The following is a 25,334-nucleotide window of genomic DNA, read 5'->3' as shown; positions in this document are numbered from 1 at the left end:
CTTCTCGAAAACTGCCACATAATTGAACACAGAACGAGCCTCCATCGATATAAGAAGATTGAAATACTCCCATGCATCCTCTCAGATCACCATGGTCTATGGCGGGTCTTTAACAACAACAAAGACAACAAAAAGCCCACATACACATGGAAACTAAACAACGCTCTGTTAAAGGATAGCAGGGTCAAAGAAGAAATAAAGAAAGAAATTAAAGATTTTCTAGAATACAACGAAAATGAAAACACAACACACCCAAACCTATGGGATGCAATGAAAGCAGTATTGAGAGGAAAACTCATAGCCCTAAGTGCTTCCAAAAAGAAACTGGAGAGAGCTCACATCAACAACCTGACAGCACAGCTAAAATCCCTAGAACAAAAAGAAGCAGATATACCCAAAAAGAGTAGACGGCAAGTAATAATCAAAATTAGGGCAGAAATAGACCAAATATAAACAAAAAGAACCATTGAAAAAAACAACAAAACCAAGAGTTGGTTCTTTGAGAAAATCAACAAGATTGATAAACCCTTAGCCAGACTAACTAGAGGGCAAAGAGAAAGTATCCAAATTAAGAAAATCGGAAAGGAATGTGGTTACGTAACAACTGAAACTGAGGAAATTCAAGAAAGCATCAGATACTACTACCAAAACTTATTCTCCACAAAATTGGAAAATCTGGAGGAAATGGACGAATTCCTAGACAGATACAAGATCCCAAAGTTAAACCAGGACCAAGTAAACCATCTAAATAACCCTATAACACCTAAAGAAATAGAAGAAGTCATCAAAAGCCACGGAACCAAAAAAAGCCCAGGTCCAGATGGGTTCAGTGCAGAATTTTATCAGTCATTTATTGAAGATATAACACCAATACTCTTCAAACTATTCCAAAAGATAGAATCAGATGGAATATTACCCAACTCATTTTTTGAGGCTACAATAACCCTCGTACCGAACCACACAAAAACCCTACAAGGAAAGAAAACTTCAGACCAATCTCACTTATGAACATTGATGCAAAAATACTCAACAAAATCCTTGCAAACCGAATCCAAGAACACATCAAAACGATCATTCAATATGACCAATAGGCTTCATCCCTGGGATGCAGGGATGGTTTAACATAAGGAAATCCATCAACGTAATCCACCATATAAACAAACTCAAAGACCAAAATCACATGGTCATCTCACTAGATGCTGAGAAACATTCGACAAAATCCAACACCCCTTCCTGTTAAAAGTCCTGGAAAGAACAGGAATCCAAGGTCCATACTTAAACATAATAAAACCAATATACAGCAAACCAACAGCCAACATCAAACTTAATGGCGAGAATCTTGAAGCAATCACACTAAAATCAGGAACTCGGCAAGGCTGCCCACTCTCCCCCTACCTATTCAACATAGTACTGGAAGTCCTGGCTGGAGCAATTAGACAGCAAAAGGAGATCAAGGGGATATAAAACGGAAAGAAAGAGATAAAAACATCACTCTTTGCCAATGACATGATAGTGTACTAAAGTGACCCCAAAAATTCCACCAGAGAACTCCTACAGCTGATAAACAAATTGAGCCAAGTTGCTGGATACAAAATTAACTCAAACAAATCAGTAGCCTTCCTATACTCAAAGGACAAACATGTGGAGAAAGAAATTAGGGAAAAGGTACCCTTCACAATCGTCACAAAAACTATGGAATACCTTGGTGTGACTCTAAATAAGCAAGTGAGGGACCTGTATGACAAGAACTTCAAACCTCTAAAGAAAGAAATTTAGGAGAACCTCAGAAAATGGAAAGATCTCTCATGCTCATGGATTGGAAAAATCAACATCTTAAAAATGACCATCCTGCCAAAAGCAATCTACAGATTCAATGCAATCCCCATCAAAATTCCAACCCAGTTCTTCATGGAATTGGAAAGATCAATGTGCAATTTCATATGGAATAACAAAAGACCTAGAATAGCGAAGTCTATCCTCAACAACAAAAAAATATCTGCGGGAATCACTATCCCTGACCTCAAGCTATATTACAAAGCAATTGTGCTGAAAACTGCATGTTACTGGTACAAAAAGAGGCATGTGGATCAATGGAATAGAATAGAAGATTCAGAAATGAGCCCTCGTGTATATGGTAACCTGATTTTTGACAAAGAAGCAGTAAACATTCAATGGAAAAAGGACAGCCTATTCAACAAATGGTGCTGGTCCAACTGGCACTCAGCATGCAAAAGAATGAAAATAGACCCTTTCTTATCTCCTTGTGCAAGCTCAAGTGTAAGTGGATCAAAAATCTCCACATTAAACCAGATACACTGAAACTATTAGATGAGAAAGTAGGGAAAACCTTAGAACACATAGGCACAGGAGAAAATTTCCTGAACAAAACACCAATGGCTCAAGCTCTAAGGTCAAAGATTAACAAATGGGACTTAATGAGATTGCAAAGTTTCTGTAAGGATAAGGACATTGTCAAGAAAACAAAACGGCAACCAACAGAATGGGAAAAGATCATTACCAACACCACATCAAATAGAGGCCTAATATCCAAGGTGTACAAGGAACTCAAAAAGCTAGACACCAGAGAATCAAATAACCCTATTAAAAAATAAGGTACAGAGCTAAACAAAACGTTCTCAGTTGAGGAACACCGAATGGCCGAGAAACATCTGAAGAAGTGCTTGACATCCTTAGCCATCAGGGAAATGCAAATCAAAACAACCCTGAGATTCCACCTCACACCAGTCAGATTGGCCAAGATCCAAAACTCAGATGACAGCAGATGCTGGCGAGGCTGCGGAGAAAGAGGAACACTTCTCCACTGTTGGTGGGGTTGCAAGCTAATACAACCACTCTGGAAATCAGTCTGGCGATACCTCAGAAAATTGGATATAGTACTACCTGAAGACCCAGCTATTCCACTTCTGGTCATAAACCCCAGAGACACTTTAATACACAACAAAGATATATGCACCACAATGTTCATAGCAGCTCTATTTATAATAGCCAGAAGCTGGAAGGAACCCAGATGTCCTTCAGAAGATGAATGGATACAAAAATTGTGGTACATATACACAATGGAATACTACTCAGCCACCAGAAACAATGACTTAACCAAATTCTTAAGGAAATGGCTGCATCTAGAGAATATCATCCTGAGTGAGATAACCCAGTCACAAAAGAACAGACATAATATGCAGTCACTGATAGTGGGATGCTAACCCCAGAGGCATGCACTCCCCCAGAAACAACTCACAGACTGTAAGAAGTCCAAGAAATAAAGAAAACAAAACAAAAAATAATAATTACAAAACAAGAAAACTTTAACTATTTCCATGTTACATTTTGTTTTACATGTACTTTAGTTCATTGTAACTATTAAGTTTTCAAGGCATACAATCAAACCTTGAAAAAAATCAAGTACTGACTAAAAAATATATTCATATAGTTTTATGTAAAAATTATGTTAAAATCTGAAAAAATAATACTGACAAAAAATGTATAATTTTAAGCAAAAAAATGTCTAAAATCTGTACATTTATCTTTGTTTTGTAAAACAAAGTTGTTTAGAGTGGAAAAAAAAAAAAGAATGGAGCAGAAACTGAAGAAAGGCCATCCAGAAACTGCCCCACCAGGGGATCCATTCCACATGGAAACACCAAATCCAGACACAGTTGCTGATGCCAAGAAATGTTTACTGACAAGGTCCTGATACAGCTGTCTCCTGTGTGGCTATTCAAGATTCTGACAAATACAGATGTAAATGCTTGGAGCCAGACATAGACTGATCACAAGACCTCAGTGGAGGATTTAGGAGAAGGACTCAAGGAGTTGAAGTGGCCTTATCTGGCATCAGTGAGAGAGGAGACCCTTGGTCCTGTGAAGGCTTGATGCCCCAGTGTAGTAGAGTGCTAGGGCAGTGAGGCAGGAATGAGAGTGGGCAAACTCATAAAAGTAGAGCAAGTGGTGATTGGATCTTGGGTAAGCAGTGGGGAAACATGTAAAGGAAATAACGTTTGAAATGTAAATAATAAAATATCCTATTTAAAAAAGAAAAGAAAAAGAAAGAGAAATGTCTGACACATTTAGCCTCATGTAAAGTAGACATTTTTAAAAGCAAAGAGTACCCCATGAATCACTTTCTATGAAGTAAGGAAATTAGAAATCATGACATTGCTTGAAAAAAGATGTGTGAATTAAATATTTATATTTAATTTTCACATTGTATATGTATTTCAAAACACTGTACTTATAAGCATATACAGTGTAAGATGCTAAAAATACACAAGTGGATAATTGAGCCCATAAAGTAATCATAAATAATATTTTCTACTTGAAGCCTTTGGCCTTGCCTTACAGAAACACTCTAAAATGACACTGTTGTTAAAGGATTAAGGATCCAACCTTCCACCCCCAACCCCTACTCCCAGAACACTGAGCCCTTAGATGCCTCTTTCAGATGACCATTTATGACATAATTATGTCACCACTGGTTAGTTTCTATTTACCTTGGGGTTTTGAGGAGTCTCAGCTCACTGAGTGGACACATCCCACGGGTGTTTTAGAGGACTTCACACTTCTTCTTAATTGTGTGTTTTTCTCCTGAGGTTCAGGATTCCCAAGTGCCAAGTCAAGGGGTCCTTGAGCCCTTTGAGACCAACAGTGACTCTGTAAAGGGGACATCATCTAAGGCTAAGTATGTGCAAAGCAAAGTTTACTCCTAGGAAACAGAAGTGTTTGGATCCTGGTAAGCCTATATCAGGACAGAACAATGCTTTATACCCTTGATCCACACAGACCAGACCGACACATGTTCTTTGTGTTTGTTGATGTACTATCAGGGTTGATTAGTCACAGACTCTCAACTGAACAGATTTCTGGGTTTTATCAATTATTTATCAATGTTAGTATGAAATTACTTATTGCTTTCTGTCTCCTGATTGTTTTCATTATATTCCAGGAACAAGTTTCTTGTTTCACTTTAATTATACCTGATTCTACTAGCTACTATCAAGACGGGGATTTTGTCATTGGAGGACTCTTTTCCCTTAGAGTGATTAGTGGAGATGCTAGAAGTGTACAGGACTTCACAGATACAACCTTTAAACGGGAACATGTTCTTGCGTAAGTGTTTGGCTTCTCTCTTTAAAAAAAAATAGTATTTCAGGATTTAGAATGTATAAAATATTTGTTGATCAAACCCTCTTCAATTACTTCCACTCCAGTGTCCAATGTTTTCTTTCTCTTCATGGTATGTTGGTCTCCCCTCCCCTTCCCCAACATCACAGACTATAACTTACTCACAGTTTTACATCTACTGTTTTCATTTAGGCATGCCAGTACTGTAGTAGTGTAAGACATAATCTAGAGTGTAACAAGCTACTTGGGCAAACCTCACTCAACACTCAGCCACCCTTTTCTAGTAGCCACCAAATGCCAATAGCTATTCAGCCATGACTATAGCTCTGTAAGTCACTCTCCTATTCATGCTGAATTCTCCTAAATATATAAAAAGGCTTGAAAACATTTTTCATTTGAAGCAATTTTCTTTGTTTTGATTAAGTGTATTGTACTGAGAACATAATATTTTTTGCTTTAACTGAACTATTTTAAGTTGCCATAGTTGATCAAGCACTGTATTTTCCAAGGTTTATCCAACCTTTAAGACCTCATGAAATACTGTATTCATACTTGCTATATTTCCCACATGCTGTACTTCTCAATTTTAATTTACCAGACACAAATTGCACACTAAAAACTAAAATTGTACATTTGATAGTTTTTGGTTGTACAAATATTTCATCTCAGAACTTGAGAAACAGAGGTACATGGATCTCTAGTAGATTGAGGCTTACCTAGTTACTTAGTGAGTTTCAATCCAGCAAAACTAAATAAGCAAGGCTCTGTCTCAAAAAAAATTTAAAGAAAATTGTGAGTTTTGTAATAATTTGTACTACAAAACTTTTTCAAGACTAATTCTTCAACATATTTAATATAGAATATCCTGTTTGTTTCTTGGATTATTCTGTATTTTTTCATAGGACTTAAATTGTTAGGAAAAAATCCAGAATTTTAGGCAGCATGGGAGGAGCTACAGAGAGAAAAAAGAGAAAAGTAAATGATGTAATAATATTTTAATTAAAAATTAATTTGGAAAAGAAGACATGATGATCTTTCTAATTTTTCCTCCTAGATATCTCACTAAACATTATCAGCACATTTTGGCAATGGTTTTTGCTATAGAAAAAATCAACAAGGACCCAAATATTCTATTCAATATGTCTCTGGGATTCTATCTCTTCAATGTTGACTTTACTGAGATGAGGGTCACAGAGAGTTCTATGACTTTGCTCTCAGGCGAGAGCCCCCCACTTCCTAACTACAGCTGCAGGCCCGAGAAGACTGATAAACTGGTTGCAGTGATAGGAGGTGTTTCAACAGGAATTTCAACTCAGATCTCTCGAGTTCTAAGCCTCTACAATGTCCCACAGGTATGCAAGGAATGATCCTTAGGTTAAACATACTAACACAGTAATAAATGCAATTAATCCATTTATTGTTTATTAATAAGGTATAAAACTACTTAAAAGTTTACTACTTATTTTCAATCTAAAGTATATAATTTATTCATAAGTTGAAATCATGCTTATATAACAAATTTAATTTAAAGCCTTTACATTTGAAAAAGTAGATACTGTAATTAAAACCTGTATTTCAATCACTCCAAGAAAGTTTATTTACCTTATACTTTTATTGATACTGTATTTCTTTGGTATGCAGTTTTAAAACATTACAGAACATGTGGACTATAATAATTCTGTTCATGTACCTTCATTATAACTACAACAGACATATTTCTGTTTATTTTTTACTGTGTTGTCAAGTCAGATTGCATATAACATTTATTTTTCCAAAGAACAAAGAGGTCAGACTACTCTGGCTGGACGATTGGGCTGTTAGTAATTTCCCTCAGTTGGTAGGGAAGTTTTGATTTTTTTCTTTGTTTTCAAGTCTATTTCTTGATCAGTAATAATGTCTTATAAACAATGCTAGAGAGGTAGCATTTATAAGAACATTGTATCGTAATTAGCAATAAAATTGGAAAGGATTACTTAGGAATAGATTAAGTTGCAAATTACATTGATCCAGAGCTTAATGTATCCTCAGTGATTTTAAGTCTTAGGAAAGTGAATTCAGCTGCCATGTTGATTTATTTTAATTTCAATCTTTACTTATTTGTATACTCTTAAGACTGGTTCTCACTATGCAAAGTTGCCTGATCTTGACATTCCAATGTAGCCCAGAATAACCTCACTTAGATCCTCCTTCTTTAATTCTCTAGGGCTGGAATTAAAGTATTCACTAGTATGCCTGACCATTATTGTTCATTTTAGAAGCTTTTATGAGTAAATTTTATTTTTTTCTTATATGTATTTGACTTTGGACAAATGTAAATTATGACATTCATAACTAATACAATTTTTCACAAGAAATATATGCATAATTGTACTTGAAATTGGTTCTTCTACCAGCTTCTCAATTGCCCCTGGCCTCACACCTAACAGGTCCTCATTCAGTTTTCCTGACATAGGATCCTTCCCTTTTCTCTGCAGCCTTTTCGCTCCATGTAGGCCCCTGATCAGCCATACAATGATCTGCTGAGCTTCCATAGTCCTTTCAGAAAATGCTTGTACCAGTCTTTCTGTTTATTTAAACAACAACACCACAAAAAAAAAAAAAAACATTTACCCTCAATGATTAACTATGTGTAATTATTACCACTTGAAACTATTCTAAATCACTAGGTTTTCTCAAAGTTAATTAGCTTGGGTAAGTTATAAAACTAAATTAGTCTTCAACTCCCTCAAAAATATGAGAGTGGCAAATATCTAAAATGATAGGAAGTCTAACATGGCCTCCAGAGCTGAAACAGTTTGTAGAGACACATCTACACTAGCAGTCCCCTCTTAACAACATGTGAGAGGAATTCTGATTGTGTAGAGGTTAGAAGCTTTTTGTGTAGCAAGTTTGTAAATTGAGAATTTAACATACAAACCTGTTTGATAAGTTAATGAATATGGAGTCATATTTTACCTGGCTGTGGAGAATGTGAGCTAAGTTTTTCTCTAGTAGAGAAAGAGCTGGGTTGAGTGATTTCAGCACAGTAGCCTGCAGCTCCATGCAAAAACTGGTATCCAAAGTTAAACAATAAAAGAGAGATAGCTGAAAGAGGATAAAGTGGGGATTCCATGGTAGAGAAAAGGCACAGGCTTCTGCACTAGAGCAGGATAAAAGGTTACCACTTTTTAATATTTACTGCAACACCATGATTTCTTTCTTATTATTGATATATACAAATCTATTAGTTTGGATGTTTATTTTGTGTTGTTAATTGATGAAAGTGTATATCAGGGCTGAGAGTGTTCATGATTAGTGTTCCAGTAAGAGCCCTTAAGAAAACCTTCAGACATAAACATATCATATGTGAATGGGGATAATTTTCCAAGTTATCGTATTTGTATGATTGTGTTAGGATAACAAGCTAAAAATGAATGGCAAAAAGGAATAGCCTTTAGCCCATTGCTGGTAGTTTTATTAAAAATCTTTTATATTTTTCATCTGGCATTTTATCCAAGTCACTATCCCCATTTTCAGAAATTAAGGAGTTAAGATCTTTGAGGTGTCATGTTGCTTTGGGAGGTTCATGTTTCTTTTGTCTCTGTGATTGTGTTGGATTTCTGCTGGCCTGAATACTTCCTTTGAATTTACTTGTATATCTCATTAATGAGCCACTCAATCTCTTTATTTAGATATATTTTAATATTTTGGAGAGAGACAGAAAGAGAGAGACAAAGAGAGAGATAGAGACAGAGAAAGAGAGACAGAGAGACAAAGAGAGAAAGTAATTGGTTTAGTAATTAAGATTTTTTTATTTTATTTGTATAAATTTTTGTCCTGTGTCCTGCATGCATGTTATGTATAACTCTGTGTACTTAATGTCCATGTGCCCCTACTCACAAGGAAATCAGCGGGAACCTGGGATCACTTGGGAGAAAATGAGGGACAAGAGGCACAAAGAACAGACTGCAAGTCAAGAGGTCTGGACAAGCTAACAAATTTTTATTTTTCACATGCTAGTTTCATTCAGGTAGAAGAAGGAAGACAGGCACAGGGATAGAGGACTATCCAGCTAAAGAAACATTCACAATACCCTTTTGGAGAATTATATAGGTAGGGGGAGTAAATAGGTGCAACAGAATGTTCTGCCAAGAGGATCTTTTGCCTGGGTGACTGTTCTACTCAGCTAGCTACCTAACCAAAGTGAGATCATCTGATTGCTTGGAAAAGGCCTCTACCGTGGGAAAGAGAAACCTAGGCCAATATCTAGGCAAAATGGTGTTACTCAGTCTAAGGGAATTTAATTCTGTCAGCTCCCAGCCTATCCTTCCTTTTTATTTGGTTTATGACTTCTGTGGCTATAGGCAAGTGGTCATCTATCTGTCTGAAGACAAAGGTCTTTCACCAGAGAGGTGAAGCACTGACTGATCCTTCTAGATTTGTTTACATGATGTCTTTTTGAAGAGAAGGTCTGTGTCCTTATCAGAGATTCGAGAATGGCCAAGAGCACCTCTGAACACCAAACTCTAAGCATCCAGGTTTGCTTCCCAGGGGTCTCAGAGACAGAATGCATGGTCCTCCACTTTGCAGTGCTTTGCCTTCAACCTCTCAATGGTGCCCACACTTCTCATAACCAAGTGTGCATAGATCTGAGTTCTATGCACACCCTTAAGGAGGCCCACTCATTGTGGGTTCATCAAGACCACAATCTGCAAAGTCAGTTGGTAATGGACTTGTATTTGGATGCAAAGGATTCAATTTGCTGGCAGATGAACTTCACAAGCATGTTAAAGTCCCAGGGTGCAAAGGCCAGCAGTATCAGAAAACCTACAAAAGGGCCAAGAATGGATTGGAGAAGTGTGGTAAGTCATGGAGAAGTAGGTGAAAAGCTCAGCAGAAAGAACAGAGCAGAATATGTTACCTAACAACCTGACCACAGAATTCATGAAGGTGGCCTGAATAGCCTGGTGATATTCTATACAACCTGAATCATAGAAGCTGGTGTAAACTATTAATATTGACACTAATGTATTTTATAATGAATGGCTCCCAATATCTCTGGGGATGCCCACCATACTGTAAACATGGACCCTATATTTTGGTCCCTGGTAAAAGTTTAATGCTTTGGGTTGGGTGGAGATGGCTGGTGAGAGATCTATGCCTGTATCTTCTTCTTCCAAATTTAACTGATCTTACTTAGATAGCCTAGAATAATGTATCTGAATTGGTTTTTCTGCTAAGTTATTTATTTGTTGTTTAATAAAGCTGGTTAGTCTATTAAAGGCCCAAAAAACAAAAGAAATAAGAAATAATCCTACTAAGGGTCCTAAAATGTTAGGCTGGAGTGTAGACACCAAGGTGAATTTGACAACCAGTTTTTGTACCAACTCTCTCTCTCTCTCTCTCTTTCTCTCTCTCTCTCTCTCTCTCTCTCTCTCTCTCTCTCTTGTCCTTCTCTTACCTTTTTCATACTTTCTTTGACTACTACTGTTTTTGTCTACATAAAAATAGAACTTTACATGAGGGCAGCACAAAAACCACCCTGTTGGAGAAAAAGGAGGTCCAGTCCTCACATGTTTTGAAGAATGACTTCAGACAAAGAGGAGAGGGAATAATGCAGGTCATCAATCTGCTGTTGGAGATGTTGGATGTGTTCATCAATGGCCATCTGTATTTCTCTGTATCTGGAGTCTGAACGTATAATGGAGGAAATACCTGTTTTAGTTTCTACAGGCATTAGGATGAGAACAGATATAGTAATAGCCAAAATGGGCTCTCTCCTTTGCTTTTGCAGGTCAGGAGAGGTGTCTGAAGACTGATCACACAGATAGAAAAATTCATCAGAGCAATAGCAGGTTAATCAGGGCACCATCTTAATGAGAATGCAAAGTCTGGGTCATGCTCGAAGAAGACAGAGATGAAAAGGCAAAGTATTAGGCCATCAAGGCAAGTCCACCATGTCTCATTGGTGGGGATAATGAAAGCACAGGCCTTGTCATAGACAAAGGTCACATTGCAGAGGTAGGAGTAGTGAGGGGGTGAATTGGAGGAGCCAGCACAAACCCCTGGGCCTGACACCTGTGATAGGGACATTTCTTGCTATTTTGAGGTCTGCCACTGACATTCCCATGAAGAATTGGCATAGAAAAAAATCACCAAAAACAGCAATAGCTTCATTGAACAGGGGCTGAAAGTGATAACAAAGCCAACAATCATTAACCATATTGAGGGAGGTGGCATTGAGCATATGTATGTTTTGTTTACCAGGGTCAGGATAAGGGTTTTAGTGGGTGTGTATAAGGGAGAGGGTAAGGGGGTAATGAAAGGACCAGCAGAAAGTACAGATGATCCAGCAGATCCTGGATCTTGGGCAGAAGGACCTTTTGTAGTTGAAATGGGGGTGGGGCATAGGAGGCTTAGAGATAGGTAGAGGAACTAAGACAGGGTTTGGCATGATGGGAACTGCGCTATTGTTGCATATTGGCTCTTTAAGGGGTTTCACAGTGAAAGTTAGACCTCTGTCACTGTGATATTGGTAGAGCCTAAGTCTCCAGGAGAAACCTTTTGTCCAATCTTTTGTCTTGGTCCTATCTAAGATTCTACTAGTTAAGGGGAAACACCAGCCATGAGTTTTGATATTGGTGTCCTTACATTCTGGGGAGAAAGTGTTGAGGCCAGCTTTTGGAAATCTCTGTTCACTGTTATATAATCCCCGGTAGAAAAGGCAGATAACTCCCTATAGTATTGCTTCCCTAGATCTTACAGAAAAGATCATGCAAGCTTCCATACATATGCAGGAGGAAATGGTCATGATGCCACCTTGGGAAGACATAGAAATCTGTTCTTTGTAGGAATGTGTGGCAGAATTGGTTATCACAGTTAACTTTGACAGACTGAAAGATTGAAATAAGGAGATTTTGGGGGGAGTATGACTGTGTATTGAGTATGTTTTCTTGGGAGCAGTATATAATTTGAGCTGGTGTTCAACACCCCAAGTGGGCATTGCCCCAAGGACAAGTTTACAAAGGTCTTTTGAAGTCATGGGGCCTTTTGAAGAGGTAGGTTAAAGGTTGTTATCATATTCCAGAGGATCATCACCAGTCCTTGAAGGAGCAGCATCTGAAAGAGAAGAAGAACAAGTCTCAGGAGGAGACTGCTGCTCCATTCTGGACAATGAAGTGTTAATAGGTTTAATTAGCTTCTCAGGGAACCATCTTGGATCTTGAGTATTCTTGATCATAAATGCAGGCTAAACCTCGACCCCATAAGAAGGCCTGGATGAGGTCCCTTCCATTGGACCATAAGGGGATCTCTCCACTGTACTAATGCATGTGAATCCTGAGATGTTGGATGTCAAGTGGCTTAAGTCCCAAAATGAAAAGGGACTTTTGAGAGAATGCTTGTCCCATCATGTTACTTTTAAGGATTTTGGCTCAAATGTGTTTTCTGAGAGCTATGAAAAGGCAGGTCGTGTAGTAGTTGTCTCTCTCTGGAAGAACACAGAAGTCCTTCCTTACTATATGCACAGAGTTCTCTCCAGAGAGACCCAAGAGGGCCGCACAAGTTGGGTGCCAATTGTCCGAACTGGCAGGGCAGTCAAGGGGAACCCAGAATCACCTATGAGAGAATGAAGGACAAGAGTTGCAAAGAACAGACAGCAAGTCGAGAGGTTTGACCAAGCTGACAAACATTTATTTTTCACATGTTATTTTTATATAGGTATAAGAATACAGTAAGGCATGAGGCTAGGGGACTTTTCAGTTAAAGGACTTTTCACAATACCCTTTGTGGAGAATTACATGGAGAGGGGAACTACTGAGGTGTAACAGAATGTTCTGCCAAGCAGAATCTGTTGCCTGGGTGATTGTTCTACTCAACTAGCTACATTACCAAAGTAAAATCACCTCATTTCTGGGAAAAAAAAAAAAAAAAAAAAAAAAACTCTACTATGGGAAACAGAATCCTAGGCTGAGATGTGCAAAATGGCTTTACTCAGGCTAAGGGAATTTCTTAATTCTGTCAGCTACCAGCATCCATGGAGAAAGACAGAATAAGGTGCTAAATCATCTAGATATGGAGGTATGGGTAGTTGTGAGCTGCCCTAAGTGGTGTTGGCAATGGAACCCAGATCCGCTACAGGAACAGTTCATATTCTTAAATGCTGAGGGACCTTTTCAGTCCCAGCTACATATTCTCATGATGAAAAAACTATGACTAAAGTGAAAGAGTAAAAGTATTTGTAACTTGGATTTCACCTGGTGGTTAAGGATATTTAACACAGTTAAAATATTTATCAAACATGACATCCTAAGACATTGTTGTCATTTCTTTAAGTAATTCTCTTGCACACAGCTTAAGCATGAACTGTGGAGCTGGCAGTGCTTTGCTGCTGACCATGTGCTACACTTATTTCCTGTCCTTTATCAGGTTGCCTTTTTTGTTTGAGTTTTTCGGTGTAGATTAATTAAACAATCTCTAGTATATGTAAATGAATCTCTAACATATGCAAATCATTCCAACTTTATTTAGACAGATGATCCTTTGTTCCCATTTCCTCTTTGGCTCTCTGAGTGTTGTGTGTCTGTTCTCAGCCAGTTCTGTGTGTTGGGTTCTCTGTATGCTAAGACCCACATCTTTCTTTCTTGATTCATTTTACATTTCCAGACCCCTTAACTGAGTTGATGAAAATTTACAAAGGTTTTTTGATTTGACCGAATTGCATTTTAACTTATAGAAGCTTTATTTAGCTGTTTTATAGTTTAGAATTTTCCCTCAACATTTTAGATTTTCTCCACTAAAAGCCTGTTTGCTAAGTTCTATTTAGATTCTGTTTATGATCTTACTGCCATCTATCTGATTATGGGATCTCTGTTTGTGATTATTGTGAATATTGGTCACTATGCAATGTGTCATCTCTGACATCCAATCTCGTGTCATTTTCTTATTCTCTTTCATTTCTAGTACTGAAGAATTATGACTTCATGGAGGTGCCATAAGTATTTGTTATTTGTTTTCCCACCCCCGTTGAGAGTATGTGCACGTGAGTGTGTGTGTGTGTGTGTGTGTGTGGTGATATGAGTATGTGTGTATCTGTGTGCTTCTGGTATATGACATGCCATAGAACTTGTGTTAGGACTTTGCAGATAGACATGTTGGTACACCTGAAGCCAGATGCTCTTCCTTCATCACTGTCTACACAGTTGACTTGAATTAGGGTTTTGCCCTGAATTTTTTTGTTTTTTTGAACATCTTTATATTAAAAAACAAAGACAAATGAATAAATTATAAGCATTTTTGCAAAAGAGTATATGAATACATTTTTGTCAGAACTTGATTTTTTTCTTAAAGATTTGATAGTATACATTAAAATCTTACTAGTTACAGTGAGCATAAAGTACATGTAAAACAAGATGTAACCTAGAATTAGTCAAAATTTTCTTGGTGTCTAACGATGAAGCATAATGATTTTTCATTTTCTTTTCTTCTTCTATTTTTTTTCTGGCCTTTATTTTTTCTTTAACTTCATATATTCTGTGAGTTGTTTCTGGGGTATTCAGAGCTTTCTGGGGGTTAGTATCCAATTATCAGTGACTGCATATTATGTATGTTCTTTTGTGACGGGGTTATCTCACTCAGGATAATATTTTCTAGATGCAAACCTTTTCTTGAAAATTTTGTTACATTATTGTTTCTGATGGATGAGTAGTACTGCATTGTGTAAATGTCAAACAATTTTTGTATCCATTCATCTACTGGAGGACATCTGGGTTCTTTCCAGCTTCTGGCTATTATAAATAGAGCTGCTGTGAACATTGTGTGCATGTATCTTTGTTGTAAATTGGAGTGTCTCTGAGGTATATGCCCAGAAGTGGAATAGCTAGATATTCCGGTAGTACTATATCCAATTCTCTGAGGAATCGCCAGACTGATTTCCAGAGTGGTTGTACCAGTTCACGACCCCACCAACAGTGGAGAAGTGTTCCTTTTTGTCAACAACCTCGCCAGCAACTGATGTCATCTGTGTTTTGGACCTTGGCTAATCTGACTGGTGTGAGGTGGAATCACGATTGTTTTGATTTGCATTTCCATGATGGCTAAGGATGTTGAGCACATCCTTAGATGTTTCTCAGACATTCGATATTCCTTAATTTAGAACTTTTTGTTTAGCTCTGTACCCCATTTCTAATAGGGTAGTTTGATTCTCTGGTATCTAACTTTTTGAGTTCTTTGTATACCTTGGATATTAGGCCTCTATCTGATGTGGGGTTGGTGAAGTTCTTTTCCCATTTTGTTGGTTGCCATTTTGTTTTCTTGACAGTGTCCTTAGCCTTACAGAAACTTTGCAATCTCTTTAAGTCCCATTTGTCAATCTTTGATTAGAGCACGAGCCATTGGTGTTTTGTTCAGGATACATGTGTCAGGACTTTGCAGATAGGAATGTTGGTATTCCTGTAGTGAGAGAGTCTTCCTTCATCACTGTCAACAGTGCAGATTTGAATCAGGGTTTTATCCTGAATTGTAAAATTGAGATTTTGAAATGACTAGTCAATGAACTGTTGACATTTACTTGTCTCTACCTTCCTTTGTAAAGCCTTTCTTTACCAGGACCCTCTGGTCAAATTTGTCACAGTCATATGTATACATATGTAGTGTTAGCCAACAAAGTAATGGGTTTATTATGGTATCTTCATGCATGTATAACATTTTACTTTGTTATTCAGTTCCTTTAAGCTGATGTTGAGGACTGATGTTGAAGTTAATACCTAGTCACCAATACATTAAACTAAAATCTCTTGGCATAAATTGCCTAAACCAAGCCTGCTCTCACCTAACTATCCAGTTTCCTGCCATGGTGACCTTCCATTTCCATATCTTCCTCCTAAGGAAGCCTCATCCAGGCCTGTTAAGGTGCCTAGAGACTCTTCGAGGTGCTGTTAGTGCCCATTGTCACCCCCACACTAGTTCAATTTTAGATCAGTTCTCTCCTGAGATGACAGCCTTCCACAGCCCTCTATGTCATAGGAAGTAACCACCTATAGATTTTCTACTTTGTCAGCTCTTCTTCCTAGAAGAACAGTTGTCTTCCTGAGAGAAACACCTGGATTGAAGACATGAAAGAAACCGAGACTTGTCCTGTCAGCAGGACAACAGGTCTCATTAAAATAGACTCTTGCCTTATATTTAGATGTGATTTGTAATATGTGAAACATATTTTTATATATGGTTTCAAAATAGTTCATTTGGGTTTTTAGAAATAAGATTATTAACAAAGTTTAATGTTTTATAAAGATTATGTTTTATAAAACAATTTATGTTTTCTTAATTTAATTGGATGGGACTCATGAATGTACTATCAGTATATTAATATAAAAATTGTGTCATTTTATATCATCTATTTATATACCTTACTTTTGTGCATTTACTAAATATTTAATATTTCTTTATGTTGTAGTTTTTCCCTCAAATGATTCATATTTACTTCATTTTCTGATTTCTTCTGTCCTATTCCTTCTACTTTTCTCTACCCACTGCTCTCTTCCAATAAATTAAAAACTATTCAGTGTCTTTATTCAATTATCCTGACTTTGGATTCAATGAGCTATATGTTTACTAAACATTCAAATTCAGATGTTCGGTGAACAGTCAGATAATGGAGCCAGATTATTAGCTGTGAATTAGGGAAAGATCTGGTGACCAACTGATTTTAGGAGATTGTTACAGAATTTATGGGGAAAGGAGAATCAAGGCCCCATCTGACCATGGGACACTGGGATATTATGATATCACCAGTTAAGAGATAGAAGATTCAGTAAGACCGACTGAAAATGTTGGACAGTCCTTGGAAATACATTTCCTGATGAAATAATGATTCCTGGAACTCATTTAGGAAATTATTTTATACCCATATTCAATATTAAGTAGAGCAAATTTTAATAATTTATCATTGATAAAGCAGATTAAGTAATTAGAGATCTTGTACAAAACTCACCCCAGAGGAGGTGTGCTCCAGTGAATAGGAACAGCAGCTTAGTCATCAGAGTTGAAGTTTTCTGGTAGAAAGGATAGAAATGTGACAGAGGTGGCCAGAGGTTCCTGTTCAAGAAGAGGCTTTACAACTTTCATTGAGGTAGATAGTAAGCCCTTTATACTAAGCAAGTTTATTTTATGGAAATATACAATGGATTGAACATTACAGAAAGACTATCCACAAAAGAACATCAGGGAAATATATACTTCACAAGTAGATGTTAAAATTCTCCATGGATTCCTATTTGTTGTTTAACTAATTTCCTATGTGTGACATCAAGTAAACAAGACTTTAGAGTTAAGGTTCCTGTACTTCCATTGTCAGAAAGAGGCAAGGTTTGATAAAGGAAATGACAGATTTGCAAATGCTCGTGTTTGACAGGTATTATCACAACAGGAAGAACCAGATAGACACTCTGTGGCCCTGATAAATTCTATAGAAGCTGAAACAAAAATTACCTTTGCATGAGAAGTGAGAAGAATGTGGTGGGATTTAGGTTTAAAAATGGTATTTCTTAGCAAAGTTATCTGTTTATTTTTTCTGGAGTGCACATAGAGAACACATAAAATATGATCTCGAATAAATATAATTATCTTCTATCTAAAAATATAACTAATATATATCTAAAAATATAACTTTATTAACTAGTAACTTTCTTCCTGTTTAGATCAGCTATGCACCTTTTGACCAGAGTCTTGAGAGCAGAGTCCAGCTCCAGTCTCCTTACCAGTTTCCTGTGCACACCACAGCCCTGTACCAGGGAATTATTCAACTGCTGCTACACTTCACTTGGGTCTGGGTTGGCCTGGTGGTTCCAGATGATGTGAGGGGAGAAGTCTTTCTTAGGGACATCACAGAGGAGATGAACAACCATGGAATTTGTGTTGCATTTGCAGAAAAGAATCCAATATTTTTTACTAAAGAAAATATAAATTGGGAACGTTTTAGGGAAAGATTCACAATGACCCATGTTATAGTTGCAATTGGGGACACACAGTCTTTTCTGAGGACTGCCTTTATCATCACTTGCAATAAACCTTTTGGTCATGTCTGGATCACAACTTCTGATTGGGATATCACCACATTACCCTTTGGAGATGATGAAGCTTATACATACTTCGGTGGAGGATTATCATTTTCAGTTCAAATGGGTAAAATACTAGGATTCAAGAATTTTCTCAAAAGTGTACAACCTGGAAAATACCCTCAGAATATCTTTATCAGAAAACTGTGGTCGATCTTATTTGGATGTCCATATTCATATGAGCCCTCGATCAGGGAAGATCAGTGTGATGAAAAGCTGAGCACACTACCTCTACACCATTGGGACATGAATAACTCACCCTACAGCTTCAAAGTCCATGCAGCTGTGTATGCCATTGCCCAGGCACTCCATGAGGAGCTGTCACTCAGAGTGGAAGGAGACTCACTCCATAAAGATGTACACCAAGCTCCTGTCCCATGGAAGGTAGCAATATCTGCTCTTGTATTTACCTAGGCATTGGGCACTGCCTTGTGTGTTCTCCATTTTGATATATGATCTTTCCTAATTAGTGTTAGGAAAATATTTTTGTTCTTAGCATACTTCCTTAAGGTACTGTCTCCTGCCTAATGTACTCATAGTTATTTCATTAGCATAAAGTTATAGTGTTAATAAATAAAGAGAAACACCTTTTATTTGTGCAAGTTGAGATAATATTACTAGTAAAATATATATGTATATAATGCTGAAAAAGATTTTCCTAATTTTAGCACATTCAAGCAATAATATTTAAGCTCTTTAATAGTCACATCTTTTTCTTTTTGCTTTTAATGTTTTGTGAAGAAATTATAGGATTAAAACCAAGACATTTGTTAAGTACAAATATGCGACATTTTAAGGGATTTTTGGTCCATTTGAAGGCAATAGCTTGTTTTGTTTTTTTGAACATGTCCTAGAAGAACACATAGCTTCCATAAGGTTAGACATTTTAATCCACTCCTGTTTTCTAGCCTATGGGAGTCTGAAATATAAGGAACATGAGTTGAAACCAGCATGAACAGCATAGATAGTTCTTGTCTTAAAAATCAAATTTAGAATAAAACTGAAACCAAAATATTCTCTCTAAAATGAAGCTGGATTGAATAGACTGGTAATGTAATGACACATCACCTTTCCTAATGTTTATCACTCTATACATGCTTGTCCTTATTGTTTTTTTTATTAAAGAACTTTATTTAAAAAAAAACAAAAATAAATGTACAAATCTCTAGCATGTTTGGATAAAAGCATACAAACACACCTCCATCTTTGCTTGGCAATTTTCTTAAGTTTTGATAATGTACATCAAGATTCCACCAGCCACAATGAACACAAAATATGTGCAAAACAGGATGAAACCTGGAATTAGTCAAAGTGTCCTTGATGTGTAAGGAGTAAAAATAAGGGTTTATTTTCTTTTCTTTCTTTTCTTTACTTGAACTTCACACAGTCTGTGAGTTCTTTCTGGGGTGTTATAAAGGTTTCTGGGGTTAGTATCCAAATATCAGTAACTGCATATTAGTCTTTTCTTTTGTGACTGGGTTATTTCACTCAGGATGATATTCTCTAGATGCATCCATTTTCTTGAGAATTTCATAAGGTCATAGTTTATGATAGCTGAGTATTACTCCATTGTGTAAATGTACCACAAATTTGTATCCATTCATCTACTGAAGGACATATGGCTTTTTTCCAGCTTCTGGCTATTATAAATAGAGCTGCTATGAACATTGTGGTGCATGTGTCTTTGTTGTATATTGAAGTGTCTCTGGGGTATATGCCCAGAAGTGCAATAACTAGGTCTTCAGGTACTACTATTTCCAATTTTCTGAAGAATCACCAGACTGTTTTCCAGAGTGGTTGTACCAGTTTACAACCCCACCAACAATGGAGAAGTGTTCCTGTTCCTCTACATACTTCCCAGCATCTGCTGTCATCTGAATTTTTGATTATGTCCAATCTGAGTGGTGTGAGGTGGAATGTCAGGGTTGTTTTGATTTGCATTTCCCTGATGGCTAATGATGTCAAGCACTTCCTTAGATGCTTCTCAGCCATTCAATATTCCTCAATTGAGAACATTTTGTTTAGCTCTGTACCCCATTTTTAATACGCTTGTTTCATTCTCTTGTGTCTAGTTTCTAGAGTTCTTTGTATATCTAGATGTAGGGTTGGTAAAAACCTTCTCCAACTCTGTTGGCTGCCGTTTTGTTTTCTTTACAGTGTCTTTAGCCTTACAGAAACCTTGAAAAATCATTAAGTACCTTTTGTCAATCTTTCACCTTAGAGCATGAGGCATTGGTGTTCTGTTCATGAAATTTTCTCCTGTGCCTATGTGTTCTAAGGTTTTCCCTACTTTCTCATCTAATAGTTTCACTGTACTTGACTTAATGTGTAGATCTTTGATCCACTTACACTTGAGCTTTGTACAAGGAGATAAGAAAGGGTCTATTTTCATTCTTCTGCATGCTGAGTGCCAGTTGAACCAACAGCATTTGTTAAATAAGCTGATTTTTTCACATTGAATGTTTACACCTCCTATGTCAAAAATCAGGTGACGATATATGTGAGGGCTCATTTCTAGATCTTCTATTCTATTCCATTGATCAATGTGACTATTTCTAGACCAGTACCATGCAGTTTTTAGCACAACTACCTCGTAATATTGGTTCAAGTGGGGGATAGTGATTTCCAAAGATATTTTTCTGTTGTTGAAGATGGATTTCTCTATTCTAGGTCTTTTGTTATTCCAGATGAAATTACACATTGCTCTTTGCAATTCAATGAAAAACTGGGTTGGTCTTTTGATGGGGATTGTACTGAATCTGTAGATTGTTTTATAAAGAAGGCCATTTTAACAATGTTGATCCTTCCAATCCATGAGCATAGGAGATCTTTCATTTTCTGAGATCTTCCATGATTTTCTTCTGTAGAAGTTTGAAGTTCTTGTCATACAATTCCTTTACTTACTTAGTTAGAGTCACACCAAGGTATCTCATAGGTTTTGAGAAGTGTATCATTTCCATAAATACTTGCCCTTTGAGGAGAGGAAGGCTACTGATTTGTTTGAGTTATTTTTATGTCCAGCCACTTTGCTGAACTTGTTTATCAGCTGTAGGAGTTCTCTGGTGGAATTTGTGGTGTTGCGTAAATACATTATCATGTTATCTGCAAATAGTGATGTTTTTACTTCTTCCTTTACAATGTGTAACCCTTTGTTCCTTTTGCTGTATAATTGCTCTGGCCAGGACTTCCAGTAATATGATGAATACATAGGGGGAGAGTGAGAAGCCTTGCTGAGTTCCTGATTAAAGTGGGATTGCTTCAAGTTTCCCACCATTAAGTTGGATGTTCACTGTTGTTTTCCTGCATATTGCTTTTATTATGTTTAGGTATGGCCCTGGATTCCTGTTCTTTCAAGACCTTTAACATGAAGTGTTATTGTATTTTGTCAAATGTTTCTCAGCATCCAGTGAGATGACCATGTGGTTTCTTTCTTTGAGTTTGTTTATATGATAGAATTTCCATATATTAAACCATCCCTGCATCCCAGGGATGAAGCCTACTTGATCATGTTGAATGGTTGTTTTGATGTGTTCTTGGATTTGGTTTGTAAAATTTTTTTGAGTATTTTTGCATCAATGTTCATAAGTGAGATTGGTCTGAAGTACTCTTTCCTTGTAGGGTCTTTGTTTGGATTAGGAATGAGTATTATTGTAGCCTCAAAAACTGAGTTAGGTAGTGTTCCATCTGATTCTATTTTGTGGAATAGTTTGGAGAGTATTGGTATTATGTCATCAATAAATGTCTGATCAAATTCTGCACTGAACCCATCTGGATGTGGGTGTATTTTGCTTAGGATACTTTTGATGACTGCTTCTATTTCTTTAGGTGTTAAGGGATTATTTAGATGGTTTACCTGGTCCTGGTTTAAATTTAGTATCTGGTATCTATCTAGGAATTCATCAATTTCCTCAATATTTTTGAGCTTTGTTGAGTACAGGCTTTTGTAGTAGGATCTGATGATTCTTTGAATTTCCTCAGTTTTAGGTGTTATTTCTCCACTCCTTTCTGATTTTGTTAATTTGGATACTCTCTCTTTGCCCTCTAGTTAGTTTGGCTAAGCGTTTATCAATCTTGTTAATTTTCTCAGACTACCAGCTCTTGGTTTTGTTGATTCTTTGAATGGTTCTTTTTGTTTCGATTTCGTCTATTTCTGCCCTAAGTTTAATTATTTCTTGCTGTCTACTTCTCCTGGGTGCATCTGCTTACTTTTGTTCTAGAGCTTTGAGCTGTGCTGTCAAGTTGCTAGTGTATGCTCTCTCTAGTTTCTTTTTGGAAGCACTCAGCACCATGAGTTTTCCTCTCAGTAATGCTTTCATTGCATCCCATAAGATTGGGTATGTTGTGTTTATGCTTTCACTGAATTCTAGAAAATCTTTAAATTATTTTTTCATTTCTTCTTTGACCCTGCTAGCATTTCATATAGCATTGTTTAGTTTCCAAGTGTTTATGTGCTTTTTGTTGTCTGTGTTGTTATTAAAGACCAGCCTCAGACCATGGTGATCTGAAAGGACTCATGGTATTATTTCAATCTTCTTATATCTATTGAAGCTTGTAGGTGGTCAATTTTTGAAAAGGTGCCATGAAGTGCTGAGAAAAATGTTTAGTCTTTTGTTTTAGGATGATATATTCTGTAGATATTTATTAATTCCAGATGGTTCATAACCTCTGCTAGTTGTTCAGTGTCTTTGTTCAGTTTTTGTTTCCATGATCTGTCCATTGGTGACAGTGGGGTTTTGAGATCTCCCACTATTATTGTGTGGTGCGCAATGTATTTTTTAAGCTTAAGTAGGGATTCTTTTATGAATATAGGTACTTTTGTATTTGCAACATATATGTTAAAGATTGAGAGTTCCTCCTGACAAATTTCCCTGTAATAAGTAAAAAGTGTCCTTCATTTTCTTTTTTGATACCTTTTGGTTGAAAATCAACTTTATTTGATATTAGAATGGCCATTTCAGCTTGCTTCTTGGGGCAATTTGCCTGGAAGTTTTTTTTTCCAAACTTTAACTTTGAGATAGTGTCTGTCTTTGTCCCTGAGATGAATTTCTTGTATGCAGCAAAATGCTGAGTTTTGTTTGTGTATCCAGTCTGAAAGCTTATATCTTTATATTGGGAAATTGAGTCCATATTATGTTAACAGATATCAAGGAATATGGTTGCTCCTTCCTGCTATTTTTCCTTTTGGAGGTTGAATTCTGCCTGTATGTCTTTCTTCTTTTGATTTTCTTGCTTAGGGGTTTTCTTGTTTTTATTAGGATGTAGTTCACCTCTTTATATTGGGTTTTCCCCCCTATAATTCCTTGTAGTGCTGGGTTTGTGGTGAGATATTGTTTAAATTTAGTTTGTCTTAGAATATCTTAGTCTCTCCATCTATGGTGATTGATAGCTTTGCTAGGTATAGCAGCAGGGGCTGGCACCTGTGCTCTCTTAGGGTCTGCATGTCTGTCCAGGCTCTTCTAGCTTTCATAGTCCCTGTTGAGAAGTTGGATGTGATTCTGATTGGTCTGCCTTTATATGTTACATGGCCTATTTGCCTTACTACTTTTAGTGTTTTTTCATTGCTTTGGGCACTTGGCCTTTTGACTATTATGTGTCAGGAGCAATTTCTTTTCTTGTCCAACCTATTTGGAATTCTGTAGGCTAGTTTTATGCTCATGGTCATCTCATTCTTAAGGGTAGGGATGTTTTCTTCTACAACTTTTGAAGATATTTACTGTGACTCTAGGTTGATATTCTTCACCCTCCTCTATTCCTATTATCCTTAGGTTTTGTCTTCGCATTGTGTCCTGGATCTCCTGGACATTTTGGGTTAGGAGCTTTTCGTTTTTTGCGTCTTCTCTGACTGTTTTGTCTGTGTTTTCAATGTTGTCTTTGGCCCCCGAGATTATCTCTTCCATCTCTTGGAGTCTGTTGGAAATGTTTGCATCTGTGACTACTGATTTCTTTTTTAGGTTTTCTATCTCTTAAGTTGTCTCTTTTAGTGTTTTCTTTATTGTGTCTATTTCTGTTTTAAATTTCTTCTTTCATTTATCCATCTCTTTGGTTCTGTTTTCCTTTTCTTTGAGTTCTTTGAGTTCTTTAAGTGTTTTTTCTTTTTTCCTCTTTAAAAGCTTATAATTCTCTATGCTTTTTCTCCCATTCTTGTTTAAGGATCTCTATCATCATCTTGAGGTATGATTCCGTGTCTGAGTCTTCTTTTTTAGGAGTGTTTGGCATTCTGCTGTTTGCTGTGATGGGAGAGCTGGGTACTAGTGTTTTCAGGTTGTCTTGGTTTCCCTGTGGTATGTTCTTTCGCTTTCCTCTTGCGATCTTGTTGTCTGTGTTAATATGTTGTCTTCTTGTCAGTACTTGCTTCTCCCTTGTACCTGGCCTGTGTCCCTAGATCTCCTCTGTTACTGGTGGCAGATGGTCTGAGCACCCATTCTGCACTCAAAGTCCTCTGGCTGGGAATAGACCAATGCTGGATTACTGCTAACCTGAACCAAGCGAGTGGGGGGGCACACTAGTCCCATGCTCGGCAAGGTCTCTCTGCAGAGATCTCTCTGCACCCTGGCTAGTTGAAACACCTTCTCCCCAGGCCTGTGTCCCTGGATCTCTGCTGTTCCTGCTGGCAGATGGTCTGAGCACCAGTTCTGCACTCAAATTCCTCTGGTTAGGAATAGCCTGATGATGCGTTACTGGTTCCCTGAACCAAGCAGGTAGGGCACTATCCGTGCACTTGGCAGAGATCTCTCTGCAGAGGTCTCTCTGCACCCCGGCTAGTCGGAACGCCCTCTCAACAGGCTTGTGTCCCTGTATCTCTGCTGTTCCTTGTGGCAGATGGTCTCTGCTTATCTTTTCAAATGTTTTGCATTTACAAAACTGTACCAAAATCAATTTTCTCTACCTCATTGTCAACGCTTTCTTTTTGAAATTGCTTAAATTTGCTTAATATTGTTTGGTACTTTCAAACATTTAAATAATAAACATTGTATATTTTCTACCCCTGATCCATGCATTCCCAGTCTTCCTCCCCTTTAGAGCTTTTTTTTTCCAAACAGCCATATCTTGCTCTCATGACCTAATTTTGTACGTGGGATTCTGTAAATGAAGGTATAATTCCCC

The 25,334-nt window shown here is 37.2% G+C and overlaps 1 protein-coding gene across 1 annotated transcript in view; it reads left to right on the top strand.

Moving 5' to 3' along the window:
• Positions 1–4,909: 4,909 nt before the first annotated feature.
• The window catches only part of LOC308418686 (vomeronasal type-2 receptor 26-like), a gene marked incomplete at both ends in the record, with an annotated part of 49,424 nt that continues 28,999 nt past the window's right edge, over positions 4,910–25,334 (top strand). The window contains 3 exons of the mRNA XM_080914102.1: positions 4,910–5,124; positions 6,194–6,491; positions 17,814–18,614. Coding sequence (XP_080770228.1) covers positions 4,910–5,124; positions 6,194–6,491; positions 17,814–18,614 — 1,314 coding nt within the window. The remainder of the gene's footprint in view (positions 5,125–6,193; positions 6,492–17,813; positions 18,615–25,334) is intronic.

Source organism: Micromys minutus (assembly GCF_963924665.1).
Source record: "Micromys minutus genome assembly, chromosome: 3".
NCBI classification, from domain to species: domain Eukaryota; kingdom Metazoa; phylum Chordata; class Mammalia; order Rodentia; family Muridae; genus Micromys; species Micromys minutus.
This window is presented reverse-complemented; position numbering and strand designations above follow the sequence as displayed.